Genomic DNA, 24224 nt, shown 5'->3' on the forward strand with positions numbered 1-24224 from the left:
CTGCACTTGCAGAATCTATGCATGTCTCATTAGCAGTGACACAAGGTCAATAATGTTCTCATCTTTTTTTCCTTTGCTCCTTCACTGTCTTGCAGGCAGGACAGGGCTGCACTTCTGGCTTCAGCAGCTTGTAATTTTACTCTGCACTGTATATTCAGCTTCCTTTCTTCTGCCTCCCCATCAGAGTCCCGAATCTGAAATTTGAAACCCTAAATTAAATTATCCCACGGGTAGCTTAACAGCCTGTGGAGTTGCCTCAGGGTTAATTTTTTTCCTATGCCTCGGCTATCTGTTAAAGCAAATTGCTTTCCATACTATGTTGCTAACAGAGCAATTTGAGCAGAGTTCTTCCATAGCAGAGTACATGGAAATCATTAGGGATGAATTCCAATAGAAATTCCCAAAATTATGAGATAGCATAGAGAATTAATACTTTGCTGCTCCTGCTTTATTGTAATCTTGAAAAAAAAAAGTGAAGCCAAAATGGTGACATGATGAATTGTTCTTAGACCAGAGTGGTTTAAGGAGCCAGATGACATTGTGTAATCTGTCAGAAGCTTTTATCTGCTGTTATATTGGACTGTATTAATGAGCATCCCATCGTGCCTCCTGCAGAAACACCTGAAAGACTTGATTACTTCCAGAATCCATTTAGCTTTCAGTAGCATGGGGAACAAATACTCATGAAGTGGTGACAGTTACACTTTACACTGCAAAATGTTATGATTCATTATTCCTTTACTATGGAGACAGCCTTGAGTGCACATCCAGTCTGATTCACAAGGGATTTCAAATACTCAAATATTTAAAAAGTCAGAAACTTGTATATAGATTGCAGTTAAGACCATAACTGATAGAGCAGTATGCGAAACTCTGATTTGGAATCTCATTGGTTTCTGATTTATTTGTTTGTTTGTTTGTTTATTTATTTATCTATCTATCTATCTATCTCATCCCTAATGATTTCCATATATAATAGCCTTGCCTCAAACCACAGGCTTTCTTTCTCTTCCTACACTTCTTTTTCCTGCAAGGTTTTCTTGCAGGATCTGTAGAGTGCTATCAGGAACCATCGCCACCTTCCCCCTGCACCTTTTGTCACCATAAGGTGAATGTTAATAGCTTCCCCAGCTCATTTCACACACTTATTTTTTTCACATGTTCACTGTAAATGCATCTGGATGCAGAGCACTGCCCTTGAAAGAAAAGAGGAGTAAAAATCTTTCTCATCAACTTTTACCACTGTTTGCATCCATAGCTTAGTTCTGCCTTCTGTCTCTGTGTTTCCTAACTGAGGCTGTTGTCTCCACTCCTTTACACTTGTCCTGTTCTTGATCTTCATTTCTTGGAGGGCCATTTAATATTTCTGAAAATCTTCTCTTTGTCATTCCTTGTCCCAAGTCTTATACATCTACTTTTAAATTTTGCTTTTGGTTTCCCATATCTCTTTAATTTTAGAATGTATGCCCCGAGAAATGATTTTGCTATGCCCTTTATGAAAGATGTTAAATAAAAGTAAATTATACTGTGATTAAGCAGCTAGTATCAAATAACTTGATGCCAGCAGCAAATCAAAAAAAAGCCCTTGCCATCTGAAAGCAATGAATCAATCTTCCATTTAGACTATTTTTTGCCTTTGGAGCTGCAGACCAGAAGCTCAGGGCATCCTGAGGTGCCTAATAGAACAATGTATGTGCCTGTATGTAAGAATTTTGGACTCTTGTTTATTGATCTGTCTGTTGTTAATAAAGAGAAGCTGCAATGCAGACCCAGCAATGGCTGTCATCCAGGAATGGTTATAAGCTTTATTTCTAAACATATATCTTTTTACTTTATTTTTGAAGGTATCAGATTTTTTAATATACCATTTTTCCTATGTATTTTCAATGCCATCTACATTCTACCATGGTGTAACATTCATATTACCTTATTGCTTTGCAGTTCAGTCAACACAGTGAGCAGGAGTTTGGAACAGAAACAACTAATGCTTATCATTTATACTCTAATGCTTGTCTGTGACCTTACTGATGACCTTTTTTTTTTGCCTTGCTAATTATATTCTCTGAGAACTGAGACCTAAATAAGAATTGGTTTCCAGTCAAAGTTAAGTTTAAGCTATTAATTACAGGCTGGCCGTAGTTATAATCAGGCAGATTGGGATCATTACAAGCAAGCACCTTTTGGATGAAGATATTCTTAATAAAAAAAAAAAAAAAATCATCTTCTCTTGTCACTGTGGATTGTGTCTTATTCAGAGCTGCTTGCTACTCAGCTAAGTATTAAAAAAAAGCAGTCATCTGATGCTGGTGAAACTGCATTTGGATTAGGAGCTTGTAGCACGTGAGAGAACATTGATGAGGAGAGTCAAGATCATCTAGTGATGAGAGAATTAAAAGGGTGAGGGATTTTCCCTTTCTCTGCTTCAGATATATTGTGGGACCATAAGCAAGTCACTTCGATTTCTTCATTTCCTTGTCTCTTTAAGAGAAAGACTGTCTTTCACTTTGTCTTTTGTCATGGAGTTTTCATCAAAGCTGTATTCCCCAGAAAATATTTCAGCAAAAATAGGGGGAAAACTGGTAATAATATGGCATTGTTTTGTATTTTCTTTACAGAGCTCAGAGCTCTTACAATGATAGTATCCTCGAAAAATGGCTATATTGCTTTTCTTTTTAGTACAGAGTAATAAATCTGCAAGAGTCCAGGCCTGGGGTATAGCTAGAAGATAGTCTGTCAATCCATGGCAAAACTTCACCACTGTTTTTGGTAGCTCACTATTTATGTAGGACAACTTTCCATTTTATTCTACAGAGATAAATTCATTTTGTCTAGTCTGCTGTGTCACAATATCTATAAAAAATTATTTTTGCATTTGTGCAAATAAAATCCAGTCATAAAATCAACTGCAAGGCCAGTACATCTGCCTACAGCATTTCAGTCAGCATTGCTGTGTCAATAAAGGATTTGTTGATGTACAGTATCTGCCTGACACAGCAGAGCTAACACAAACCACTGTGAAGTGTAGTTATAACCGCAAAATTAAACTTTGGTGCAGTTATTTTGCCTGCAAGCATGATGAAGTGGAATAACAATGCTGATCAAAGTTTTTGTATGTCTGTGGTACAAAATTATAATCAAAGAGGAATGTTCTGTTAGTTTAAATTTGTAAAGCTATTCTGATTTTTAGCACTGGCTTGGCTTAAAGTTGGGATTATAAGGGGAATCAACATGCTGGAGGAATCAGGGAAAAAGAGAGTGAGGACACAAAAGCATGTTTGTTTATAACCTTCTTGTTGCTATAGTTGTCCTGAGACAGAAGGCAGGGCAGAATGGAAAGAGCAGAAATAATGTTGGGGTAAAATAAAGGAATGATTGGGACTGTGAAGTCTGGGGGCAGCCTTGGATGCCGCAGCCATGAGATAGTGGAGTTCAGGATCTTATATGGAAGAAACAAGGTGAAAAGTAGATGATTTAAACCCTGGATTTCAGGAGAGCTAGCTTTGACCTCTTCAAGGACTTACTTGAATGTATTCCATGAGTTAGAGCATTGGAAGCTAAGGGGACCCAAGATAATTGGCTGTCATTCAAGCACCACTTCTTCCAAGCTCAAGATTGGTGTATCCGTAAGAGTAAGAAATCAGGCAGAGATGGCAGGAGATTCACATGGATGAGGTGGGAATGTTGTCAGGGCCTGCAGGGATGTGACAAGAAGGACTGAGGCCCACTTGGAATTAAATCTGGTGAGGGAGGTAAAGAACATCAAGAAATCTTTAAGTATGTCAACAGCAAAGGGAATACTAGGGAAAATGTGGGCCTGCTGCTGGGAGAACTAGAAAGTAACTAAGAAGTTACTGAGTACTTTGCTTCAGTCTTCACTGCTAAGACTGCCCCTTGGGAATTCCAGAGTCTGGAGGTAAGAGAGAAAGTCTGGGGAAAGAGTCCTCCTTCTTGGAGGAGGATCTGATTAGAGATTGTCTAGGCAAACAATGCATACAAATCTATGAGCCCCAGTGTTATACACCCACAAGTACTGAGGGAGCCGGCAGAAGTGATCGCCAAACTGCACTCTATTGTCTTTGAAGGGTGTTGGAGAATGGAAGAGGTGCATAAAGATTGAAGGAAGGCCAGTTTCTCTCCAGTCTTCAACAATGTCAAAAAGGAGGAAACTACAGGTCAGTCGGCCTCACCTCCATCTCTGGGAAGGTGGTGGAACAACTCATTCTGCATGTTGTCTCCAAACAAATGGAAGAGAACAAAGTTATCGGTAGTCATCAACATGGGTTCACAAAAGGGAAATTACACTTGGCAGGTCTAGTGGCCTTCTTTGATGTCATCTCTGACTGGGTAGATGCAAGGATGTTGTGGATGTTGTGTACCTTGACTTCAGCAAGGCATTTGACTCTGTTCCCCATATCATTCTCATAGGTAATCTTTGGAAGTGTGAGATAGATGAGTGGACAGGGAGTGGATTGAGAACTGTCTGACTGGCAGAGCTCAGGGGATTGTAATCAATGGTACAGAGTCTAGGTTGGAGGCCTGTAATTGATAGTGTTCTGCAGGGGTTGATACTGAATCCAGTCTTGTTTAACATCTTCATCAATTACCTGAAAAAAGAAATAGAATGTACCCTTAGCAGGTTTGCTGATGACACAAAGCTGGGAGGAGCGGCTGACGCACCAGAAGGCTGTACTGCCATTCAGCAAGTCTAGAGTGTTGGGGGTGGAGGAACGTTATGAGGTTTTACAAAAGGAAATGTAGAATCTTGCACCTGTGGAGGAATAAACTCATGCATCAGTACAGGTAGCAGCTGAGCTGCTGGAAAGGAGCTCTGCAGAGAAGCACATGGATGTCCTCGCGGACGACAGGTTGGCCATGAGCCAACATTTACAAGATACATGAATTTCTTGTAATTGTACAGATGGCAATTATGTGCAGCACATTTATTTATGTTTAACCATGCATTTGTGCTGAAGTCTTCTGCTGTTGTCTCTTCCCTACTTCATTCTCTTCATTCCTTCTGTGATCTATTCATAGAGCCAGGGATGGTTTTTTGGAAGTAAATTAAGCTGTTTTTATTTAGACATTCTATCAGAAGTCCTTCAGAGGTAGAAAGAAACCTTCTACATCTGAATTCTGAGTACTCTATGATACTTAAAAAGAAGAGAAAGGAATCGGCTTTTTTTTCCTTCATAGCCCAGGGAGTTCTGAAACAACTTGGTTTTCTGAATCTGAATAAATACAGAATATTCCTTTTGACATTCTTGTGTCTGGAGCCTTAAAAGAAGCAGCATGAAACTAATTGAACACACACTTGAGTTGTAACTGATGATGCATATTAGCTTGTTTTGGCGATGAATTTGCCTTTGCAAAAATCAATGTCACTTTTCCCAGCTACTAATCCTAAAGGATTTTTTTTAATGTAAAAATATTGTTCCCTTAACTCTGCAATTAATTTTTGCATAACTCCATCTGATTAAAACAAGAAAAGGAAGGGAGATTCTAGAAATACTTTTGTTCCAAGTAATTTTGATAGTGATAAACTAAAGTTGTATTATCTTGGCAACTTCTTCTAAGTTACAAGTGGACTAAAAGCTGCTCTGATGAGGCAAATAAGAAAAAAAGAACTTACCTGCCAATTAAAGTGTACCTGACTGGCAGAGTACACTGTAGGAACCACTCCATAACCACTCCATCTTAATGAGTAGATGTCTGTGTCTGACTTTAGCTGGCAAATGATTTGATGAGACAGAAAATTGACTTGTAGCTTCTTTTACTATCTTTACGTGAGCTGCAAAGTGCTAGAACTTAGATTTCTTTGAGAATCAGGGGCCACCTGTCTTAACGTATGTGATTTCTAAGCCATAGTTAATATTTGATTGTCAGCTTGAGATTAAAACACTGCAAGTCATCCTACAGTGGTGCATGTATAACCAAGGTACTTTGTACAGTTGCCCTAATGTGGGATTGAAGAATACATTAATAGTCTTAAAGTTTGAGAGCACAATGCAGTTTGTTTAGAATATTCTTTCTGTTTCATTGTTGTTCTTTTATAGAAATCAATGGTTGAAGTTATAACCAAGCAATTATTCACAAAGTGTTTCACAAGAGAATAAGCCAGAACCAAACTCCATCAGTCTGCACAGATGCAGACGCCAGGCTCTGATTTTATGTCATTCAATTTGCTTTGCACTGAGAATGTATTCCACCTGTTCTTTTAGGAGAATGACAGATAAGGAAAATAATAGAAATTTTAAGCAGAGATAACCATTTGTTTTCCTCCCCAAACTGTAGTAATCATAGTTTGGGCAGCCACGAGAGTCTTCGCAAGGCAACCACTGACATTCATCTTCATCTACACACCACTACAAATTTGAAGCAAAGTTTGGCTCGAATGGTAAGTTTGCTTTTTTTCATCCTCTTTCTTTCAGCATGCCTGAAGCAATAAAGTCCCACCAATCCTTTTATGTAGCAACCTGCAGTAATAATTAAAGAGATTATTTGCTTTTCTGTTTATACATATTTTATTGCCAAACTCTTGTTGAAACATACAGGGAAATCTCTCTGCTTTGCTCTTGTGTTTACATCTAATGTGTCACTGTAGAGAACGCACAGCTGAAAAAGATTAGAGGCAATCTTTTTAGAAAAAAAATCATTTTTATTAGACTTCAATGATGGTAATGATTTCGGTTTGTTAAGGACACATTATTTTATATTGGTCTTTCTATATTTTGAAATATAACAAGGGAAAAAAAGATATGGATTCTGGTCACTATCACTGAAAGCCAAAGCCTGATGAATTACAATATGTGTTTGTGCGTGTGTGAGGTGCCTTAGAATGTCTGTGTGTGTTTGTACACGTGCATATGCCCTTAGAGAAAACATCATTTTATCAGTTTAAGTTCAGAGAGATTTGTATTCAGGTTATTTGAGATTAAGTAGCCTTTGAAACAGATTGCTGAACTTTAATGACACTGATTTATGCTAATAAATGTGAATTTTATTCCCAGTGGACTGCCTTGAATTACCTCTAACGCAAAGTTTGCAGTACAGCAGAAACTTTGATGTTCTGGACAGTTTTCACTGACGGCACTGATTCTCTTCACAGATGGTTCCAATTACCTGCTTTGAATAGGTGTGCTATCACTCTAGTCTGTCAAAATATGAGTTAGGTGATGCATACCTGACCAAAAATAAAAGGGACATCCTTTTAACTTGTAAATGTCACCTAGATAAACTTCAAGTTCAAAATCATTAAGAAAGGAGTATTGTGAGGCCAAATATATATATTTTTTCTTCTTCTAGTTAACACTTCTACTATTCAATAAATAATCACAGAATAATCTAGTGCTAATTTGTAAAGCTATGGCTTAAATTATTGGCACTATTCACTGTAAACATTATTTATTTAATTATTTATTTGGAAAGACCATTGATTCTTCTTGGTAGAGCATTGCCCAAGAAGAAACTAATATTAGGAAACACAGGAGTTTTCATCTCCAGGTCACTTCTTCAAAAATGATTCAGATCAATGGATTGTCAACTTCTTGTTCTCAGACTAGAGTAAATTAGTTAATGTTTTCATGTGCCTTTGGAAGGGAGTGAGGTGGTGCCCACCTTATGTGTCCTTTTTCAGCCTACCCTCATGTTACAGCAGGAAAAATAACACATCTGGTGACCCCTGGAATGAGTTTTTTTCTTGAGAAGTAATACCTTATTGTCATTTAACTGTTGTTGAAATCGAGGCAGGAATCACTATAATTTCTATTGTCTGTGTTAACCAAATAGTAAACTTAAACAGTGTAAAAAGTCCTTTCTTGGTGTTAGGTTTGTGACAGTACATCCTATATTAAGAGGTGGGAAAAAATCTTTAATTCTTTTCTCCATATCATGCTGCCAAACAAATCTGATTAAGTATAATTACAGACACATCTAAGTCTATGCAGAGGTAGAAAGATCCTCTTTTAAGTCAGCATCTCTGTGAAACAGAACAAGGCATTATGGACCCTTCTGCTGGGTAGCTGCTAGTCTCCAATATTTCCTGTGTGAGAATAAAAGTGATATGAATTAGAAGTTTGATAGAAAGACATTTTGCTACTTACATGCATACAGGATGTACTGAAGGTATTTTGAACATAAATGCACTGAAAAGTGGAGGCTGCAAACAACTTGTCAGCATAGTCTTTTTCAGACTAACAAACCAGTGATTGATTCTCTACAAGATGCTCTGTATTCAAATGAAAAAAAAAAAGCAACAAATCTCTTGTTTGCTGCATATGGATCTGCTGTTAGTATAGATTCTCGGAATTATTCGTTCTGGAACCTGGTGATATAAATGTACAGGATTCTCTTCTGAGGATTAAAATCTTAACTTGTGTGCAAGGAAATCAGAACTCTACACCAACAGTGCAATACTTATTAAGGCACACTTTACATTGTGAAAATCTGGATGCAGAGTTTAAAATTTCTATCTGTGTATGCAAATAAATATTTCACTATTATACTTAAAGATGATATAATCAGCTGCCTGCAAGTAATGTGCAATTAATTTTTTTAAAAATTGAGTGTTTGCAGTCTTTGGCCAGTAACTGTTTGCAATTCTTTTGTGAATTCATCTGAAAAAAATATACTTGTTAAGGTGAATATTTGCTTTCATTCTGTGGGAAGCTAACTTTCTGTGTTATGATATATTCATAAAGAGGAAATTGTTTTGAACTGAGCAGTTGCAAGCAAGAAATTTGGCCTGAAGCTTTACTTGGAATCACAGACTTCTGAGCTAGTGCATGACCTTTAATTTGAATTTGTTTGTTTGCTTTTCAGTCATAAGATTTACAGCCTTAATGCTCTCAAACAAAACTCATTTAAGACACCAAAATGCCAGATTCCTACACAATTCCAAACAGAACTTATGCAGAAGGCATAAGGTTATCTTTGTATTATATAAATATATTGAAGCTCAGTTTCATTCCATGCAGAGAGACAAAGAGTGTCTCTTGCCAGGAGTGGGAAATTCTGCGCCTTCTAGATTTTTTTCCCCAGATTTTTTAGTGTACATTTATCAGCTAATGTTACATTTACTGGTGCTAATGTTTTACCAAGAGTAATGAGTTGTGTGAACACTCTGAGGAAAGTGATGTCAGTGGTCCATCGTTTTTTTTTCCCCTTCATTTACATATTTATGTCATTTTAGAGGGACAGTGTAGTACCTTAATTAGAATGGAACAATTTTCTTGTGTTTAAGTATCCACTGACATTGTGCAACTGCAAAAATCTCTATGTCCTATTAGCAAGCTCAAAGCCTCCTTCATCTCTGTTGCAGTTTGACAGGTCTAAAAATGAGGTTTAATATACAGCAGTGCATTGTGGAGGCCAGGAGCAGAGACAGAGCAGCTCCTGACATTTCACGTTTCACAAAGACTTACAATTACCACATGGAATGATTATGAACAAACAAACAAATATAGTCTGTCAAGAATTATTTCAGACAAATAACAAACTAGGAAGACAAATTAGCAGTGTTCTGGCCATGAGAAAAAATGTACTGTCACAAAGGATTTGTGGAACTGTAATTATTAACGTACAATAGGGTTTAACCAGGAAGGGTGACATTTTAAGATATGTTCAAGTGAATTATTGATCACTCCTTTATGATATCTGACATGGCTGTGAAAGCTTCAGGCCATACAGATACTTCAGGTTACTAATAATAGCGAAGACCAGCTCTTGAGCTGGCATAAGTAATAGACCCAAATTTTTCCTCTGGCTTCAGGGCCTGTGAGAGAGCACTTGTAATAGAAGGAAGAGATTCTGCTTGCAGGCAGGGACACCAGCAGGTCTGTCTGGTCCAGACAAAAGCCACAGTATTTATTTTTGCTCTGGACCCAGCCTCTGAATTTCTGGATGTACTGAAACCCACTCTAGCCACAGCAAACTGAAGGACCTGAGTTAGTCTACACTGAGCTCACAAATTCAATTTTGTTGCTGCTGTTTTCTGGAACTTGCATCTTCAGTGGTTGTAAAATGTATTTGAAAGTCACTGCATTAGAGGCTGTCTATGAAAAATATTTTTTTCTCATTCAGATACAAAAATATGGGGAAATAATATGGACCTTTTTAAAGAGTTCTTTGGGAACACTTCGGGAATTTTTAGATGCAATAGAGTTTTTTGTTCCATCTCAGATTGTTATGTGTATGTACAGCTACAGTTTTAAACTGTGTTTACTCTTAGAGAGAATTTGACCTGTGATCTGTAGAATCCGTCAGAATTTTCTTCTTTGGAATATGTTACTTCATAGAAATCTGTAGTAATGTTGTAGTTTAATGTCACAAAAGCATATTCATATTTTGACAGCCCTTCCATGTATTAGGTACTTAGGTACTAAATAATTCACATTACTCACCTTTTATGGTAGACTATCAGATCCCCTAAAGCTTCTGGGTTCATCTCAGTCATATATCTAATTTCTCTCTAAGCACCAGGGCTCACTTCTTCATTGTATGTCATGTTTCCAAGTTCAACCCTCCCCGTCCTTTAGCCTTCCTACTGTATGAGAGCAAGGAGGAAATTTGGTGTTTCTCAGGCTTGATCTGTATCTCCAGCCTTGGTACTTTTACTAAACATCTAGCTAATAATTAGCTAATCTAGCTAAAAGCAGGATTAGTGTGAATTAATTCACATTAAGCTCTTCACCAATAAGTGCCTATGGGCTGTTCTACTCTCCTGCTTCTCAGTAACCTTGTCTTGTGGATTTTAAAGATCTGGATTCAATCATGAGTCAGAAGAAGGGCAGATTTTTCAGGATGTGGTGGTGACCTAATAAACTGGTAGTGTATGCCTGGCATAGGCTCAGCTCCATCCGTAGGCATTAAAGGAAGCAAATGTGTGGGGCTGGAGAAGAGACTATATCTGAAGAGAAACAGATTTGTTAAGCAGAATGCGTTAATGCAAATTCAGAGAATTGTTTAGGCTGAAAAGGGTCTCTTGGGATGATATAGTCCAGTCCCCTTGATCAAGCAGAATCCCCATCTAGCACCTGTGAACTGTACCTGGTCAGGTTCTGAATATCTCAGCAGATATTCCGACCTAGTCTACAACCTGTCAGGGCAACATCTTCCAGACCCTGGCCACTCTTGCAATATTCTTTTACCTGTGTTAAGATAGCATTTCATGTGTTTTAATTTGTGTCCTGTTTTTCTTCTTCTGCTAGCAAGTGCTACTGAGAAAAGTCTGGCTCCCTTGACTTTATTTCCTCCCATCAGATATTTGTACACATTGATAAGGTCCCTCCTGAGCTTTCTGTTCTCCAGACTGAACAGAGTCCCAGCTCAGCCTCTCTTCTCTCAAGATGCTTTAGTCCAGTAATCATCTCTGTAACCCTTCAGTAAGAGAAGTCTCTTCAGAGAAGTTGCAAAGGATGGAACAGATGTTCTCCATTCTGTTCTCTCTGAAAAAAATGAGCAGCAGAGAGGTAGTTGATATAAACTAATTTCTGCTTCATTACTTGTATATAACTTGGTTGCAAAATAATGCTTTCTGCTATCTGTAAGAGGAGTGCAGAGCAGGGTTTATTGAGGCCTGACTGCAGTCTTAACTTATATGTAGATAGAAGGAACTAGTATGACAATATGGCTTGTTCTGCTATATAGCATTAGCCAGTGTAATATGACAGAGCTACCACATTAAATTTCTTGAAAGACCAATACATCTTGAAAGGAAAGGATTCCTAAAAGAGTTTTTTGAGTTTGGAAAATACTAAGAAAATCTGTCTAATGTATATTCATCCTATTGTAATTCCGTATCTCATTATATGCTTCTCTGCCACAGCACGAGGATGACCAAGGACAGTTCAGTGTGAATGAGCTGTTAGAATATACTTGTGCGTGGAGACTGACTCGGTAAGAGCATTGCCATTTAGTATTATTTCTGTTTATAGTTATTTGTATTGGTAGTGAGCATTCTGACCCCAGAGGGCAATTCCAAGCCCTGATGAGCATAGGAATGATACTAAAGAGAAAGCAAGCTGATACTCTGTTTTCAGAATTTTCTTTTCAGACATTACTGATTGCTGAAGAAAAGTCAACAATTGTATATAGATCTACAAAATTTTTCCCCGTTCTCCCCCTTTCATATTGTTGAGAGTTTCAATGGAGTTTTCATATTTCTCAAACTTTCATGGAATTGACAGAGAGGATTTTAAGAGTAAATACTGTGAAAATAATAGATTTATTTTCATTATCCTTGTGGTTTCACTGTTCAGTGATATTTTATTGTATTTCTTTTGTTCATGCTAGCTATAACAAATTTTAAACTTTGTACTCAAGTGCATCTGACTCTAAATCTAACCTGTCACAGATAAGCACTAAGTGAGATAGATTCCTCATTCAGCTTTCATTATAATCTGCTTCAAAAACTTAGAAAGAAGTGCTGTTTAATGCTTTTTGTAATGTTTTTCATCAATATGTCATAAAGTACTTCACCAAGGAAGTTAGGTGCCACAACTGTCATTTAACAGATGAAGGAGAAACTCAGCTGTGGGCTGTCCAAGACGAGTGTTTGGTACTTATTGAATACCCATCTGGTTTCCTAGGAGCATGGCTCAAATTTCCATTCTGGTCTGTTGCTATATGGAGATCAAACTAATTATACAGTCTATATATGCACTGCTTATTCACTGTTTTATTTCTTGTCATGTAAATTATGTGACCTTTTTTATTGCAAAGAAGGTCTTCAGAGAGGATGTGTAATAAAAGATGTTGAGCGGCAAAACAACTATGTTTCACAAGATTTCCTCTGATGCAGTAGAGTAATGAATAACTGAAAGCGTGGGCAGTAAATACTCTCTTCAATCACGAGTTCATTAAATACTGAAAAAGTAGAAACATGAACTGTGTTAGATTTCTTTTCTGCTTGTCCCATAGATTGTTGATAGTTGAGAGAAAATATTTTCCAACAGTGATAATCTAGAAAGATCTGCAGTCAGACTGAATACTGTTGACTGCATTTCTAATTTATATGAGAAAAAGAGTTAGTAGCTAACTGACAAAAGTTTGCTGACCATAATGTGCACAGAAGTTGCCTGTGGTGATTTGTAGAAGGATTTTACAATACTGAGTTCTGTGTGTGATAAAATGGCAGATGAAATTTTGAAATGATAAATGTAGATAGGAAGAAAACAATGTTAAATTCTCATAAGAAGTCATAGGCTTTTAGATGAATTTTACCACCAGGAATGAGTTATTGGGGTTAAAATTAATAGTTCTGAATGTCAGCTTGGTGCACAGCGGTTGTAAATAAAATAAAGCAAATGATGGGAATTATTATTAAAAGAATTAAAGCAAACAAACAAAAAAAAGAGAACAATATCATGGCACAGTATTGATTTATCTAGAATACCGTTGGCAGTTCTGATTCTTTCACTTTAAATGTGTTGTAATAGAACTTGAAGAAGTGGAGAAAAGGGCAGCAAGGATACACAAAGATATGAAATGCCTTTAATTTAAAGAAAAAATAAGATACAATGTTCTTCACCCTGATAAAGATAAAAAAGAAGGGTATTTTATAGATGTGAAATAAATAAAATTGAATATTGAGAATTGAGAATATGCATAGGAAAGGCTCATTTACTGTACCTTCCAATATAAGAATTAGAAGTTAAAGTACAGGCAAGAGTAGGCACTTCTTTGTATTGATTCTAATTAAGTGTTGTCTGGACACAGTTCAGGCATATCTTCAAGGATGGAGACTTCACAGCCTTCCCAGATGATCTGTGTCAGTGCTCCTTCACCCTCACAGTGAAAAAGAGTTTCTCTGTGTTTAGATGGTACACCTTCTGTTGTAGTTTGTGCCCTTTGGTTTTGTCCTCTCACAAGACACTGCTGGAAAGAGCCTACCTCTGTCTTCTTTGCACCTTCCAAATGTGTTTAAATTCATTGATTAAATGTTCTCTCATTGTTCTGTGCTCCAAGTTAAACAGTCACAGCTCTCTCAGCCTTTCTTCATAAGAGATGTTCCAGTCTCTTGAACATCTTTGAGGTCCTCTATCTGTCCAGTATGTCCACCTCTCTCTTACTGGAGTGTGCAGAACTGGACACACAACTTGTCAGTGCTGACCAGAGGGGAAGGACCACCTTCTACAAGACACTGACAATGTTTTTCCTGGTACAGCCCAAGACACATTTAGCCTCTTTTTGCCACAAGGGTACGTAGTTGGCTCACGTTCAGCATGCTGTCCATGAGGACCCTCTAGGTCTTTTTCTGCAAAGCTGCTTTCTGATCAGTCAGCTTCCAGTATATATTGGTGCATGGATCTGTTCCTCCCCATGTTCAGGGCTTGGCAGAGAAGAAAAACTGTTTGAACTGCTTTGAGGCAATGTAAAAAGAACAAACAGAAACCTTAAATTTTTAAATTACCAGATTTGCTCTCACAGGTAAATGTGAACATATAAAACCAGCAGTGCCTATATGTCTTAACTCACTGATTTTCATAGCTTTAAAATCTAACACAATGTAAATTGTGAGTGCATTAACCAAACTGCAACCCACTGAAGCTGAATTTGTTCCATAAACACAGAAATTCAGGTTCCAGTAACTATAACATGATGGTTAGTCTGATGCATGCATTTAGGCAGAGCTCAGTTAGCTAGAATGGTTAAAATTGACTTTTAGATGGGAATCCAGGTGCCAAGAAATTGAAATATGAATTCTGTAAGTGTATGCTATATACAACTGTCTTATGCCTCACCATATAGACCAGCCAGAGACTAAGACTGTCTCTCCGATGTTATTCTACTTTTTTTTTTGCCTTTTCTTTTCAAAGCTATTGTAGTATATTATCTTGCTAAAAGATCCAAAATTTTCTTAGTGTCAAAGAAACAGCAAGTGTTTATTGATTGGTTAACATTGCCACATTAATGCACAGCTATCAAAGATGTTTAAGTATGTGGTATTACTTATAAAAATATGAGTATGATTACTTATCTAGTAGGTTCAAGATAGTATCAGTAGAAGTGTTTTGATCACTCTTGCATGGTTTTATTTTTAATTATTGTGTAAAATTATGGCTGCTTTATGTAGAAAATTCTCTAGAGTAGAATAATGGAAAATATGCTTTAAAAAAAAAAATATATATATATATATATATTAGAACAAGCACGCTAATAAACATGCTTAAATGTGTGCATCAAGACTATAGGGCAAGTTTATATGTCCAGAACTTATTCCAAGCTGGATATTGCTATAAAAATGATATTATGCCTGGAGACTTGGTCAAAGCAAAGCAACAACTTGTATTAGATATGATTTAACAGGATTACAGAAGGAATTGCCAGGCAGCTTCTCAATGCAGTAACTGCCTGGCTAGATAAGACTACTGCAGATTGCAAATAAAAAGCTGTAAGGGCAAACCATCTGTAGGAGGATGTAAACAGTAGGTATCTACAGAGAAATGAGCTCTGGTATTAGTGCAGAGGAGCCCTACCTCTTTTTGTACTCTGTGTGATGATTTCAGTAGAATTTCCTCATCTTTCCTCCTCTTGCAATACACTATATGATGAAACTCAAACAACATACTGCGCTACCTACACTTAAGGCATACTTGCAATTCTAATCTCTCATAGCTCAGTTCGGCCAACGTAGATGCATAAGGACATACACAATTCTTTTACAAACTATAATCTGTTTGCTCTGAAGTAATCAAATACTTTCATGACTTTCAGACACCAGTCTGCAAAGGGTGGGAAATTCCCTCAAAGTGTTTTGATGAGAGAGAATCGTCATACATAAAAACAGTTGGAAGTAAAAGAGGAGGGAAAATGACAGGGAGAAAGTGGCACCTCGATATAAATAAATGATAAAGAAAGAAAATAAACCAAAGTTTCTACATTTCTGTGAATACATGCATGTGCTTGAACTACTACACACGTACCATCGAGGCAATAAGGAGTCTATTTCCAATGAGTAGGCGAGGCAGGGCGTGGAAGTTTGAATTAAGGTTTCCCTACTGTTTTCTGAAGACCTCACCCTACAGAGGAAGAGCTGGAGGTAGCTGTCAAGGAAAAAGGAAGGTGCATTCCTCAGTGTAGTAACTTTGGCCATGATGATCCCATGGACATCATTTTAAACAGCTACTACAACTGCATTTTTTAAAACACGGTGTGATTAGAAACAGAAAATGACGCAAGTGCTCCTTAGAAAGAAAAATTCTGTTGTGTTTTTGTAGACAGCAGTTAGAACCGGTGGTTCTAAAATGGCAAGATTTACAGCTAACGCATCAGTCCTGCAGAAAGATCTGCATTCTTATTCATACCCCAAAAGATTTTCTTGAAGCTTTGCTTGAGGCCCAGCAGTCTGCTCATGCAGACTTGGTAGTAACTTCTGCAGCTTGACAGAGGCATGGGGCTACTGTGCTGCAGATGTCGCCCTACAGAACTGATATGAGTTAAAGCAGTTTTCAGGACTGGATTGAATGACAGTGTAAAATAAATTCATGGCTGTGGTAATAGGATGGAAAATGCAGCTGGTGAAACATTTTGAGCATGTAAACTTTAGAACTGTAAGCAAATAAAGTTTAACGAATTCTGTATCTATCATGCCCTTTTTATCATACACATTTTTATGCTTCTTACTCAGTATAGCCTTTTGAAATGTAGTGTTTCTCCAGGTGTTTTGCAGATGTTTTGTCCTGATACTCTGCAGCTTTACAGACTGAAGTGATTGAGAGATGAGGTATAATAGCATATAATTAAGTTTGTCTTTCAAAGTAACATTTAAGCACATGCTTAACCTTGTAGAAATAAATGGAATTTAGAGTTAGGTAGACACTTAAATAGCAAATCACTCTGAGAGTTCTTTCACTATGAAACATATACCCTCTTCATAATGGAGAACTTGTACATCTATACCCTGGCCAATGTCCACCAGAACCACAGAGAACCAGGCTCAAGACTACTTGACATTTACTTAAATACTTGTCCTTATTCTGTATCAACAGGAAATCACTGTCAGTTAAGCTATTCTTGACTTTGAAAATGGAGAGCGTGGAAAAAATATTTTTTTATCCAATTGCTATTAATTTTGTGTTATTTTCTTTTTTCTAATTTCCAGACAGAACCTTGTTGCAGCTCTTAGGAAATATAGAGGTCAAGTGGAGCATGTTTTGCAAAATGAGGTATTTGTTCTCAATCTGTTATACCAAAAAAGCATTACCATTCTTTGTGAAAGGTATCTAATTATTAATCTGCTTCAAATGTGATTAAAGAGGACTTTTTATTAAGGCTATTCAACCTGACTTCAGAAGAGTATAAATTCTTTTAAGAAGACTTGTTTTGAGATTAAGAAGAAAATGTTAGAAATTTAAAATATCACAGGTGACTGTTTCTAAGGAATCTGTAAATGAAATGAGTATCATTTGGGTTGAAAGTATAATATTTGAAATTAGTACAGATATAATACACTGTGTATCTGCAATATTTGTCCTTGATTTTGCAAACTCCGAGGCAACTGTATGCATCCTTGAGAGATGTATATGTATAAATTGCTTGAGATTGTTTGCAAAGTTAGGTTTAGGCAGAAAAACTCATAAGAGCTTTTTTAAGAGTATTGTGGGCTGCCAATTGAATGTTATGTCCTTGAAGAAAATCTTAGCTATAATATTTCACGCAAAATTTAAACCTCAGAGGAAACCAAATACTTCCTTGATCTGAGTTTCAGATGGTCGTGCCAACTGGATTTTGAGAGTTTAGACTGAAAAGAAATCAGTTTTAACTCATTATGGATATTTTTGAAAAGTATGGTAAAAAATAATATTTTGTTTCAGAAATGTCACCTATACTCAGCCAACACACCAACCTTATATTTAAAAGAATTCTGACCACTAAATATTGCAGGGTAATTTATGTAATTCATTCATACTTTAGTTCTGCTCAAGGCAGTTAAATATGGGGTTAATAACCTCAATATTTTTTTATATTTGTATTAATGACAGGTTCTAACCTTCTCATTACAGTCTGGATATAGAACTTAAGCTTGAAAACCAAATTTATATTGGTACAGCTTCCCCTTTTCAAGCATGAAATGGCTGAGTTAGAGAAATGGCTTTATCAGGACACTGACATGCTGTAGCTAACTGAAAAGAATGTTTATCAGCATGGAAACATGGAGAATATTTTATAGAAGAGCTTCTGCTTGTTTGGAGAATGTATTCCAAAATTTAAGAAAGTCATATAACTAACTGTTCAATAAACACATTAATTTTTTGTTTATTTTCCTGAATATAGGGTACTTGATACTTATTAAGATGGCATTTTCTTTTTTTTATGATTCAGATTTGTTTAAAGAATTCCCCAATGTACTTCTGATATTATTCCTCTAGGGATTTTTTTAATGTAATAATATGTAAATATCTGTATTTATTAATAATATTTAATAGTTTGAACTCTATATGTTTCACAGAAAAGCCAGTTACAGAACTGCTCAGTCCACAGGTGTCAAACTGTTCAGCTTCCCACTCAGCCACTGTTTTTAGAAGGAACATAGGTCTCTGCTCACAGAGACAATAATGGGAATAAAATCACAATATCATAAAAATATCTGGAAGTTTGTAAATCATTTGGGTTCAAGTTTTCTTAGAAGTTTTTTTTGGAATGCCTCTAAAATCATGTGTTCAGATGAACACTCATTTTGCCTCAAGATCAGTCTTAGATACCAAATTTCTCAGTTTTCAACAAGGTACATTTTATGGAAGATAATTGGACTTAGGGAGCTACTGATCACAGACAATTTAAACATAGCTGTAGATAGCTACAGATTAATGCTGGGTTTTTTTTTCTTTCTTTCTTTTTTCTGCTATCAGCCACATAAAGTTGATTATGTGATTGAAGTAGCTAAAGCAATCTGCAGTGTCCTCTGCTTCGTGGAAACCAGAGAAATTACCAATGCAGTCAAGAAACTCCATGCAGTGGCATTGGTGAAAACAGAGGTAAAAATGAACTTAAGTCTTTCTAAGGCTGCCATGATAAGCATTTGTCCAATTTTTTTTCTATAAAAAGTGGAGCTTGAATAGGTGTCATGAATTTTCTGATTGACCAAGGCTGTTCTACTGTCTTGCTTCAATCTGACAAGTATTAGGAAGAGGCATTATAAACAGAGAAGATTAAACTTTGTATGACAGAGGACCAACAGAGGATATGTCCTGTGTTCGACTGTAACTGACATGTTTCTGCGGTTGTTCTTACTTATTCCCAACAAATATATAGATATTTGCTTTGCTGCATAATCTGTACCAAATCATGGTACATAGTTTTGTGAAACTCCAGTTTCATGTAGTTAGCATTCGTTCTGTAAAATGTCTTTAAATTGTGACCTCTTTAGGTGGAAATGTCTGTACTATTTATACAGAGAAGGACCAACATAACATAGTCCTGATTCTAGCTGTAATCTTCTTTCTTAAAACACTGAAGTTTTGTCTCCTGGGGTTATTGTAGAATTACAAACTGGGTCTTTGGAGAGTAGTATCTGTTCTCAGCTTTGTCATTAGCTTCTTTAGGGTGACCCGGAAAAGTCACTGAGGACCTGATTTACAGAAAGTCTGAGTACCCAAAATTCATTTGAAGTCAGCAACTTGAAAATACAATGCTCAGCAAATTTGAAAATCAAGCCATTAATCACCTGGATTTAGTCTGGTGTAACCTTAAGTCATGTTAATTCTTTTCCACCCTAATGACATTCCTCTTCAAACATTTTTCTAACAATTTTAATAAGAAGTAAAGGGTATTTTTTTCTTTCCTACTCTGGTCTATTTCTTATCATTCTTTCTTACAGCAAATATCATTAAGAAATATATGCTCTGTTGAGCAAGATGCTTGCTTTCTCAGGCCACTGCCTTCTTACAAAGCTGTTCTTTTTCTTTATAGATTTTTATCCTATGGCTATGTGTAAAAATACCTGGAAAAGTAAACGACAGGCTAACTAGTGTTAGCTGGGTTAACTAGTGAATGTTAATTAAAGATGCTTAGCTGCATAAAACAAAGTATTTAATTATGTCTGATAGGCAGTTTGAGGTCTCAAACCTAAGTCTGGGGAAAGCTAACAATTATTTTTCTAAAATTTCTCATGTCATCGCAGTGAACATACAGCAAATTAATTATATTTTGTCATCCGTATATACTTACACTCGACAGGTTCAAATTCTTATAATGCTCATCACTTTACAGGGCAAAACACTTACTGAGAGGTAAGAGGACTGCCATTTTAAGTGACTTGCGTATTGCTTATAAAATCTCTTAAATCTCTGTATTTTTAGTCTGTTTATTCCTCTTATATGTTGCAGTGGAGGTAGAGGGAGGCAGTAACTTCAGTTTCGGCCCAAGGAAATAATCTGTTGTCTAAGTGTCTTGCTTTTCTTTCAAGGTTATGTTTCACTGTAAATCTTGTTTGCATAGTATCCTAAATCTTTTTATGCCTACTTCAGCATCAGTTATTAGAAATCTCTATTCTCAAGTAATTGCCAACATAAACAGGTTTATTAGAATGCACATTTTATCTGGTATGATTTAAATGGAAATTAAAGAAGAGTTCTTTTTGTGATCAAATTAGAAAAATAGATAAAAAATAACAGGGGCTTCACATGGTCTGCTTTTCAGTTAGACCTCAAGCTATCCTGCAAGACATCAAGAAGATCACATTCTACCCCTTGAGAAAAGTATTTTGTAAACCAGAATCTTCCTTAAAAGACAGATAAAGAGCTTAGTTCTGTAAACAGAGTGACGACGACAGTCTCTTTCAGGAAGGAATCAGAGCAGAAATAAAATACTGGAAGTACTGGCACTAATTTGTTAAAAGCCTTGTTTTGGAATGAATGGAAATTGTTTTTAGGGTGTTTTCTGTTTGTGTATTTTCTCTTTGTTTATTCAGGTCAGCTCTATGAACCCAACATGTAAACTGCCTGATATGGCTGGTTTACGTTTATTGAGTATCCTTGAGTCTGCTTTCAATCCCATCTTCTCTGAGTTCCAAACAATAAATAAACAAATAAATAAATAAAATAATTTTAAAAGCATGGTTCCCAGCATGTATCTAATCTGGAGAATTTCCTTCTCTGCTGTATGGACAGTCTCTACAGCAGTAATCCAGGTTCTTCTGAACCAACTTCCATATACTTCCTGTCACACAGGGATTAATATTATTTTCTTTTTCTGTCTTATCTACTTAAATTATGAGCTTTTCAGAGCAAGGAATGCTTTTCCTTATCTATATGTACAGTCTCCAGCACAGTACAGTGCAAGTCCTGTCTGAAATCTCCAGAGGATGATACTGATAAGCAGTGGTGATTATGATAATGGTTGTGTTTGCTCATCTGTAATGAGAGAAATGATACTGCTCCTGAATACCATATTTTGAATGTTAAAAACGCTGTACTGGTTGAATATTTTATTACCAGTCTTAAAATATTTTTCTATCCTAATAGCCCTATGAGGGGCTGCTTATCTCAAATGGAGAATAGACTAAATGGTTACTTTTTTTTTTTTTTTTTTTTAAATAAGAGAAATATAGTTTTAAATTGTTGAGTTTTTTGTTCTTTTAACATTTCCTTTCAGCCTTAGCTAGCTCAACTTTTTGTCTGTCCCTTGAAACCTTTGTGTAAAGGCTGCCTATGACCTTTTCTGACACCCCTCTCTTGCTAGTCCCTTACCTGGTGAAGCAGACTTGACTAACAGCTGACTTCAAATAAATTGAGGGAGGGAGAGTCACACTGTTCCTGAACCAGCAAACACTTGCTGCAATAAGCTTCTTATTCCTTTGAGAAATAAGTGCTAGGGCAGTCTATTAGACTTTGACAATCTGTGAAAAAGTTTAGGTTTGATTTTATGAAAATCTTCATCTCACTCAGCAGCCACTGAACTATAAATGTCATAAAAAGCAGTAAAATATATTTCTGCATGTTCTATAGCTCAAACATCACTCCAATTTATAAAATACAGATTACACTTTATATGAAACTACTTTATATACATATGACTATGAATATATAACTATGTTACATATAGGGTAATATTTAAATATAACTAATCAGATTTTATTTATGTTTATCAATACTTATACAAAGATAATATACAAGCTCTCTTTCCTGTATCAACATATGTAGCCAGAATTAGCAGTCAGAGATTGGATACATGATGGAGTACCAGCTCCTACAGTTGCTGTTCAAGTCAACCTCAAACTGAAGTATAGGAACATTTTAAGTGAATTCTGAGTACTGGTGAAATGATTCAATTGTGCAGTATTTGCCTATCCTGTCAGTCTGCTTTGTGTTTCCATTATGCTCATCACCACAGCATCCCCAAGACTTTTTTTTAGGTTAGAAGAGTGGAAAGGTTCCTAACTATTACAAAGATCTCCCTTTTATCCAGGCAAGCAATTAACTTGTATAGCAACCACAGTGAAATTTTTCAGGCTCCCTATCACATGTCAATGATACGTTGTTACATACTGGGTAAGAGTGAAATGCCAATAAAGAAATTCGAATTGCTTTTTCACCATGGTGTCTTGAGAATTTAGTGTAATGTATGATGTGGATTTGTGTAGAACACCTTTTTACATTTCCACTTGGCAAGCTCCATGTACACATATGGCCTCAGGGAAGCTACTTCGCACTCCTTCCAATGTAGATTACATAGGATGCAGTACATATTTGTGTATACATATCTGTACATACGAGCTTGTTACTTAAAGAAAAAAAAATATTCTGTGGTTCTATTTAATTGCCATTTTATGGTAAAACAATAGCAGAACAACAACCAAAAACCATAAACTTTCTCCAAATCATCTTCTGTGCATCCTTTCTGTCTCCTCCCTACCAGTACTGTGAATTCCTTCAGTGTGGCTAGCAGATTATGAAAGCAACTGGCATCAGTGATAGTTTCTTCTTGACTGATTGTGTCTCTTTATAAATGTGATTCATTCAGTCTCTAACCATCCTACCCTGGGGTTTTAGGCCTGCTGTACAATTAATGTTTTTCATTTCTTCTTTTTCTTCTTTCTTATAGCAGCTCACAAAAAGTCCTGAAATCCTGAAATCCTGCCAGAACCAGCACTAATCCACTATATATCAAATGGCCTACACAGTGTTGAAATTATAAGCAGTGCTCCAAAAGCCGTTTACTTTCCAAAATTTGAAAAAATTGAACAAAGGTCTCCATTCCCACTTGTCTTGCTGCATATAAAGACTGTGAAAACATTTCTCAACCTGCATGTTGCTTTTTTTTCCCTCAAGTAGGCATTTGGCTGCTCCTCATAATTGCAAGACAAATGCTGGCAACTCCAAGATTGGTACCCAAGAGAGGATGTGCATCTAGTGTTGTGTTTCATATGCCACTTCTGTGTGCACTGCCATTTTTAAGCCTCTTGCTGAATGCATGTGTACTAACATGCAGCATTCTCACCTGGTTGCAGAAGGATTAATAACTATAAAAGATAATAAATCCTACAAAGACATGTTCTAAAACAGAGTGCATACTCTGGGCATATTAAGTATTGAATTAGCTTGACAGCCTCTCTGACTAAGATTCATACTTTTGTTATGTATTTCTATGTCAGCTTGGTAAATGTAAATCTGATGTAAGAGACAGACAAAATGAAGCAAGTGAAGATTTCAAGCTGAAGCCAGCTTGGTACCAGGGACTGTGTGGTGATGGCAGATCTTCCTGTGTGAAGGGGAAAGTATATGCATTGCAGTGATACGTAATTTTGTTTAGTGTCTGAGAAGCCCAGAGCAAAGTCTGGCTGATGTCAGTTACTGAACTTGGGGATTTAGTAGAACAACTTTTTAAAAAAAAAGAATCTTTAGCCTTGTCCTTTCAGGTCAAATAACTGGCCCAACCTTTCAGAGAATATAAGCACTCAGCAGTTCCCATCAACAACACTGGGGTGCCTGAAGTGAGAATCCAGATACTGCCCAGGATGTTAGGCATCAAAAGCCATAGTTAAAAACCAGGATCCTACATGTCCCTGGATCACTCTGGCGGATATTTCCTGTTTGCTGATTCTAATTAGCTGTTTGCTTGAAGGACTTTGTAGGCATGTCTCTTTTTACTGATTTGATGCAGGAATGCAGGTAATACTTAGGCTGCCTGAACAGGGAGTTGGTGCTCCTCAGGTTGGAGAGATGGCTGGAGCCTTGGCTGGGTGTAGACAAGTGTCATGGTTCACGTATGTGTATACAAGGTGTGCAAAG

The 24224-nt window shown here is 36.6% G+C and overlaps 1 protein-coding gene across 1 annotated transcript in view; it reads left to right on the forward strand.

Annotated features, from left to right (window-relative positions):
* PIK3C2G (phosphatidylinositol-4-phosphate 3-kinase catalytic subunit type 2 gamma) overlaps positions 1–24224 on the forward strand; it is a 198553-nt gene that overhangs the window by 15305 nt on the left and 159024 nt on the right. The window contains exons 5-8 of the mRNA XM_042889843.1: positions 6292–6394; positions 11822–11892; positions 17099–17162; positions 18846–18971. Coding sequence (XP_042745777.1) covers positions 6292–6394; positions 11822–11892; positions 17099–17162; positions 18846–18971 — 364 coding nt within the window. The remainder of the gene's footprint in view (positions 1–6291; positions 6395–11821; positions 11893–17098; positions 17163–18845; positions 18972–24224) is intronic.

Source organism: Lagopus leucura, unplaced genomic scaffold (assembly GCF_019238085.1).
Source record: "Lagopus leucura isolate 7727_CA_CO unplaced genomic scaffold, USGS_WTPT01 Super-Scaffold_100159, whole genome shotgun sequence".
Lineage (NCBI taxonomy): Eukaryota > Metazoa > Chordata > Aves > Galliformes > Phasianidae > Lagopus > Lagopus leucura.